Source organism: Frankliniella occidentalis, unplaced genomic scaffold, assembly GCF_000697945.3.
Source record: "Frankliniella occidentalis isolate FOCC.00 unplaced genomic scaffold, Focc_3.1 Scaffold28, whole genome shotgun sequence".
In the NCBI taxonomy this organism is placed as follows: domain Eukaryota; kingdom Metazoa; phylum Arthropoda; class Insecta; order Thysanoptera; family Thripidae; genus Frankliniella; species Frankliniella occidentalis.
Window position 1 is genome coordinate 177875 of NW_026267158.1, and position 7058 is coordinate 184932.

General features: G+C 37.2%; 1 protein-coding gene across 3 annotated transcripts; it reads left to right on the top strand.

Moving 5' to 3' along the window:
* Window positions 1-458: 458 nt before the first annotated feature.
* On the top strand, window positions 459-7058 carry LOC113212921 (uncharacterized). 3 transcript variants are annotated; one of them, XM_026431796.2, is made up of 12 exons: window positions 459-687; window positions 1088-1150; window positions 1236-1364; window positions 1442-1603; window positions 1693-1823; window positions 2360-2425; window positions 2646-2796; window positions 2891-3065; window positions 3151-3236; window positions 3351-4321; window positions 4412-4597; window positions 4690-7058. In XM_026431796.2, exons 1-12 carry the CDS (start codon window positions 604-606, stop codon window positions 4817-4819), a joined length of 2334 nt encoding a protein of 777 aa, XP_026287581.1. In that variant the 5' UTR covers window positions 459-603; the 3' UTR covers window positions 4820-7058. The 3 variants fall into 3 exon arrangements, with proteins under 3 accessions (XP_026287581.1, XP_026287582.1, XP_026287583.1); XM_026431798.2 differs by lacking the exon at window positions 459-687 and adding an exon at window positions 821-929; XM_026431797.2 differs by lacking the exon at window positions 2360-2425 and having other exon boundaries at window positions 460-687.

Below are 7058 nucleotides of genomic sequence, written 5' to 3' on the forward strand. Positions count from 1 at the left end.
GGGGGGGGGGGATTCCCCTAGCGGTAACGACCTACCCCGGCTTGCATAAACGACACCATCCTCCCCACCGTCGCATCCCTCCATCATTGCTTACGGGAGAGGTAATTGGATACAATTACACCACTGAAGAGTCCAATCGACTGACATCGTGGTGGGTGGTATTTTGCATATCATCCGAGTAGTAGTTCATTTCAGTTTGTTGGCTGGCCGCCATACTGTAAAAGCCATCTTTGATCTGAGATAGAAAAATGTCTCTTCATCATCACGGAATGTCTGCGATCTCACTGTTGCAAGCTTTTAGTTTAAAGAAAATCCCAAACGGTGTTGTTGTTTACAGATAAGTCTTGGAGATAATCAGTGATTCATTTTTTTCGACGTCTTCTCCGTGTCTTCTCCGTATCTTCTTGATGTTCAGAGCCCCGGCTCATTTGAATCCGCACCCGCTACGCGCCACAACGAGCCTCGAAAAAGTTCATCGCGCAGCGTTGGTAGAACTGCATTACTTGTCGTCTGCTGTCGGTTGCGTCAAGATGGCGGCCAAACAATGCAGACGACGTTAAAGAACCTCCGCCAATCTCATTATCCTTAGATGTTCCATGAAGAATGAGTTCCAAGTCCACGTCAGAAGAATCAATCTGTGACAACGATTCAGAATGTTCAGAAGAAGGTGTCGACCCACGCGTCCAGGTACGTCTGGTGTATTGACATCCAACTCAATGGCACTCAGAACCTCCATATTTCGTGCTCATCTCCCTTCTCGTAAATAAAAAAAGATAAGAATTGCGTGAGTTTGAGATTACCTTGTCTTATCAGTTTACACTCCTATTACGTCTTCCTGTCGGGAGATTCCTCGCTCTTACCCTTCACGCTTGCTGTCCAGTTGGGCTGGGCGTGAATGTGAAAGGTCATAGGTTAACTTTACAGCAATGGTAAATGACCACTCCAAAAAGTTTAATTCAAAATTTGATTTGTGAGAAATGAATGGGAGATTGATATTCTTTGAATGATGTGGAACTATAGTTTGTAATTTTTTCACAATTTATTGCAACTTGTTACTAAATGACCTTTTTTTCCTCCTAAAAATTAGGTGGAGTTAGAGAAGCTGAACTCTGCTACTAATGAAATTAATAGACTTGAAGTTGATTTAGATGTAAGTACCAAGCCCAAAACAAATACAAGTTCTTTTAAAATGACAATTATTGTTCAAAATATTTATCACAACTTTCTCTCTTTAGGATGCTAGATCTAAGTTTAGGCAACTGCTATGTGAAACAACCCTGCAGGTTGATTCACTTGGCAAAAAGCTTGGTTCCTGTGTAGAGCGTGCCAGACCATATTATGATGCTAGGATGAAAGCTAAAGAGGTAATCATGTTTCCTGTGATGATTTCAATAATACCTTGATCTTTGATTTATGGCTCTGAGAATATATTTAATTGCAGACTTTGCTTGAGACTCAAAAAGCAGCAGTACGTTTTGAGAGAGCTAACTCTGCTCACACAGCTGCTAAAGAAATGGTTTTTCTTGCTGAGGAGGGACTAAAAACGGAAGGACGTACATTTGATCACGCTTGGCAAGAAATGCTGAACCATGCTACTATGCGGGTAAGTCTCTTTTTTCTTCCCCCTCCTAAGTACAAAGTCGTTAACTTATGCGATACTCATAGTTTATTTAAAACTGTGGAAATGTCAAGGTGAATGAAACCGAGATGGAGCGCACAACTACAGAAGTAGAGCATCGTAAAACCTCACAGATTTCTCAGGATGCAGAGCGCAAAGTTCAACAACTTCAGAAAGATCTTAAGAGATCAATAGCTAAATCAAGGTTTGAAACTAAAATATCAAAAATAGTGATTTAATTTTGATGTAACTTCTGTTTTTGAAGTCTGTGCTTAATTAAGTTAGATATTTTTGAGTTCCTTTCAATTGTAGTAGTAGCTCTGTAAAAATCAAATGCATATTGGACACATAGCGTTTGTAAAAGATAAATACCAAAAGTTAATTTTTGCTATAATTTTTAGCTTACTTTAATGGCATGTTGATTTTCAGACCCCAGTGTAGGTAAAGTTGCACTGCTTTGGTACTTGCTTTCCTAATTTATGAGCTGAACTTCATCCAGCTATGATTCGATGCCAAAAGGTTTGTTTAATTTTGTTAGGATTCTTAGCATGCTTTTTCTATATAATTTGGAAACATTGTTTATTTTATTTTATTTTTCACCTACATCGGAATACAGTAATAATAATTGCCCATTTAATTTTTAAATAACCCTATCAGACTAGTACATGTGAAAATTTAATTTTGCATGCAAGTTAATGATTCCTTGGAGTGTCATGTGATGCTGTGTGTGTATGTTGACAGCCTGAGTGCACGCCGCAATCTTCTGACGATAAACAATATAGTATATCAGCATCGCTTATTGTTGTTGTAAGTAGTTGCATGTTTTATTTTGTTTTCAAAGCTGTGTAATGTTTTATACTGATGTTGAAACATTTTACGCATGAATACATTTGTATTAGTGTAATGAAAATTGTACCTGGTTTTCATCCAATTTATTATGGGTTGGCTCAATCTCTGTGACAGTTCTGTTAAAAATTTCTTTTTTGGATGAAAACATATACTATTTATATCATCTTCTTTTCAATAGGCCATATTTTGAATTGAAGTCTCAGTACAATCATCAAATGGAAGAACAGAAGCAGAGAGTTAAAAAGTTAGAAAGCCAAGTGGCCCAAGCTAAAGCAAGCTATGCTGAAGCATTACGCAATCTGGAACAAATTAGTGATGAAATACACAAGGTAACTGCCAGTTTGAATTGTGTTTATTTTGGCATTAATTATTTTGTTAATCTAATCTAATCTAATCCAATCCAATCTAAAATCATAAATGTAGATTCGAAACCATGAGATGTTTGGGTTCACTGATCCACTGGGTGTAAGGGGCCTTGGAGTTGGGGCAGAGTCACCACTTCAGCCCAAAAATATTCGAGCTCCAGGAAAGGCAAACCAGCCTCCTAAAAGAAAGAAAACTGTCAAGCAGCCAATAGTTAGTTCCAAACAGAGCAAAGGTAATAGAACCCGTCTAGCTTCCGCTCAACTCTTTTAGAATTGTTGGAACTTTTTACTCTGAAACCTTGCTCTTTCCTCCTGCAGATTCTTGGCTTGATTCAGATTCTGGCGACGAATATCTTACAATTCCTAGTAGGCTGGGACCTGCAGCCAGCCCTGTCATGCCCCAGGTAGTATTACAAAATCATATTAAAGATTGCCTTCACTACTGCTCAAGGAATTTCTTTGTTTTTGAGTTGTAATTGATTTTTAATTTTTAAAATGCTTTTACTTCTCTTTTTCAGAGAAATAAAGATTCAAATGATTTGTCTCAGTTCATGGGCTTGTCAAGTTTATCTGGTGATAATGAATCTAGAATGCAAGCAGTTGCCAAACTGGAAGAAGAGGTCCTTAAAGATGCCAAAACGATGCGTTTACCAGCTGAAAGGAGACCAAGCTTAGCAACATCCACTCCCAGCTGTAATTCTACACCAAAGAAAACACCAAAAAATCCATTTCTTCCTCTCACAAATCCATTCCAGCCGCAGAATAATCCAAGCAATCTTCTGAATGGAAGTAGTTCTGATTTTAATCATACATGGACTGCAATAAATCTGGGAGAATCCTCCTCAGACAACTCCCCTTCCCCTGCTAAAACGTCTCCTAATGGTGATAGCCAAGGGCAAACAAACAGCACAAACAATATCCCATACCGCCCACTTCTCAATCAACCAGTGGATGAAAAAACTGGTAGCTGTCACATTATCACTCCCCTGACAGATGAAAAAGCTAACTGTGATGATTGGCTGAGGAAAACATCGGATAATGCTGTTCCTGATGGAGGAGAAGAAGTATGGACTGAAGTGAGCTTGAATGACGATCCAGAAACTCCAACAACATCAAGCCTATTCAAAAAAGTTTCATTCTTTAACACCAATTTTAGCTGTGGCAGGCCAAGAAACTCTTCCACTGATGAAGATCGTCAAAGTTCTGTGGAATTAAATACTCCCCCTCAGTCAGCCAGAGGATCAGTGAGTTTACAAGGCACTCCTCTGAAGCAACGAATGAAAATAGATACAGGTCTTGTGAACTGGATATCTAGATCATCTGCTGCAGGCGAAGATCAGATAGTGACATCAGCTTCTAGACGTCCTCCTGTTGGGTCAAGAAGACAAAGTCTGGATACCCTGTTGTGGAATCCCACCTCAGAGCGAGTTAAGGACATTTTGAATCAAGGTATTATGATGCTGAATATGTCATCACTCACAGAAAGGAGGTAAATCAACCAAACAAATTATGTTCTGTACTTTATTCTTTTGAATACTTCATCAATATTATCTATCTAATAATTATGCTGTTTATCTAGGTCAAGTGAGCCAAGAGCAGAAAAGCCTTCTAATTTGTCTGCGGGAACACTGAACCCAATGTCAGGCATGGAACAGTCAACTCTAACAACAAGGCCTTTGAAAAAGATTCCCTCTCCCTTAGAAAAATCTCTGACATATTTAAATGCTGAGGATGACTCTGCGTCTGATACAGATAGTTTACACAGGTAACTTAAAATGTTAATATTATCAATGCCAGTATTTTCATTTAAAATTAGAAGTATTTGTAACCCTTATATATATTCTCATTTCAATTTAGCATGGATATGATGACAGACGATCAGATTTCCTCTTTTATGCACGAGCCAAACCTTCGAGAAGTTTGTCAAGATGTACTGGGTACACCAATTTCGGAGGTTCTACCTGGTTACCCAGCAACCCATGCCTGAAATATCGCTACACATAATACTATTGCATCTCCGATTTAGTAAGGTGAATTACATACATTTAAAAAAGGATACTTGATTCCCTACCACTGTTCCCTCTACATATATAATATATAGTTACTGATAAATTTGTTAGTAGAAGTTTCACATCAGCTTTTTTAAGGTTTAAGGGCAGAATAATGTTGAATAATTTTGAAAGCCTCCCAAAGCTATTGATTTTTGCTGTATGTTTGTATCAGTTAGCTAACAGATAACGGGTCATTTTGTATGTTTGGGTTTTCTATTAAAGTATACATGAAGTACAACTTAAGGAGAAACTACCTGGATAATACTTAATGTCTGCTTTTGATATCCTGCATGTGTAATGAAAGAGTATACCAGTTATCCTAGCTTTGTCCATATCACTCCGAAAACTATTCCAGAGAGTAGATATGTTTTGTGATTTGATAATAAGTAAGATAACCTTCTTGTAATCTTCCTTAGCTGGAAACGATAATTGTGTCTTTATCTTACCTTGTTTCCTCTCATTCAATCTCTAGTCATAGATTTCTCTTTTTTCTTAGAAGTGCTCTGCTCTAATTCATTATTGGTAGGAATTCTGTGGGGTGCTTATTACTTTTTGTTATTTGTTAAGCTTGGCATTTGTTTCCGTCATGTAATTATTTATACACCCTGAGTTCTCATTTAGTTAGACAAATGTCCTGTCTTGAATTTGTGTACTGTCTTGAAAAGTCAGAATTTACTCTTTTTAATTGAGTAAGTTTGGTCCGAGTTTGTGTAGACAAATGACCTTTGACTATAGGGTAAGTGAAGTCTGGCAGTTGTTGAAAACAGCATTTTATATAATAATGATCATTTATGAAGTCAGTTTGTTTGGTATGAAAGACTGCCGATTACACTCTTGTGTGCCTATTACAGTATCTATAACATAAAAGGTAAACAACTTTGACCATAGAGGGTCATTTGGAAAAGTATTGGTTGGACTTTTGGAAAGTTCTCGGCCCGATTTGATATTAGCAATTTAATTAGTTAATTTTATTAAAATTTAGCTGTATGAGTCTTTTTGATATAGTCAAATATTTTTGTGTTTGTATAGAAGTCCACGTGGAACTTGAGTCCCAATTGCTATAAAAGTTCTACAATTTAAAAGACATTGAATGCTGCTCTTCAAGACCTAGCACTGTTGCTAGTATTTGCGGACATCATTTTGTGTTTCAAATATGCTGCTGTGATAATGTTTTACCAAGTATGCAATATGTGTTAACAATAAGTATGGGAAATTTCTTTTTCCATTTTTGACAAACTTTTTGTCTGTGAATGTTAGAAACATATCTATTCCAAAAGATTGATAATTTTATTACATGCTTTTTCCCTTCAGTTTTATTGAATTGGCTGGATCTGTACAATTATTTTATCTTCTTTTTAAAGAGCACTTGTGTCTTTTTAAAAGATGATGTATGCAATTATCTAATCTATAGATTTTATGGTCACTTGTTAATCCATTTTCAATAACTTTTCTAAAAAAAACAAAAACTTTTAGACGTTTTTATTATTTGATTGCCTTTACAGCTATTATGTGAAATGCTTGATTTTACTTTGAAAGATAGCACTGCAGGGTGGGTGTTCTAAGCCATCCTGTTTTTCTGGTTATACTATTCTGGTTGAAGGCGGTCAGGCTAGTAGCGTTCTCGCACGGGGCGGTGAGGTGTCTAGGAGAATGATGAAAGGCAAGCCTGCACGCCTGCATATGATACAGTAAGGATAGGAAAAAAAGGACAGCCTGGCACACCAACCATGTACGTATTTGTTGATTAATTAATGAAGTATTTTTGGTGCTCTAAACAAACATCTGCTTTAAGTAACCAGAACTGCTGGACGGGCCAAAGGCCCATTTACAGATTTCCCCTCCACCACTTCATTTGTTAGATTTTACAAAAACAAATTTAGTTCTGGAGAGTTGTTGGAAAATTTCATAAACTGTTGTTCAATGGTAAATCTGTTGTTATTATTCTGCTGAAACGGTTTGTCTTGCCATGAAGGGATGTTGCCTTAATTTAAAAGAGGTATTTTCAGGCATGCACATCAGTTCAGAAAGACACAGTTGTAGCACTAAGTCGCAAGCAAGGTGCGTTGGATTTTTTCCCCTCTAAATTTTGTGTGCTTGAAGAGTCTAAGTGCATACTCCATATTGCAGCACATTCCATGCACAATTCTTACTGGCAGTATTTTCCAGGTATTCAAC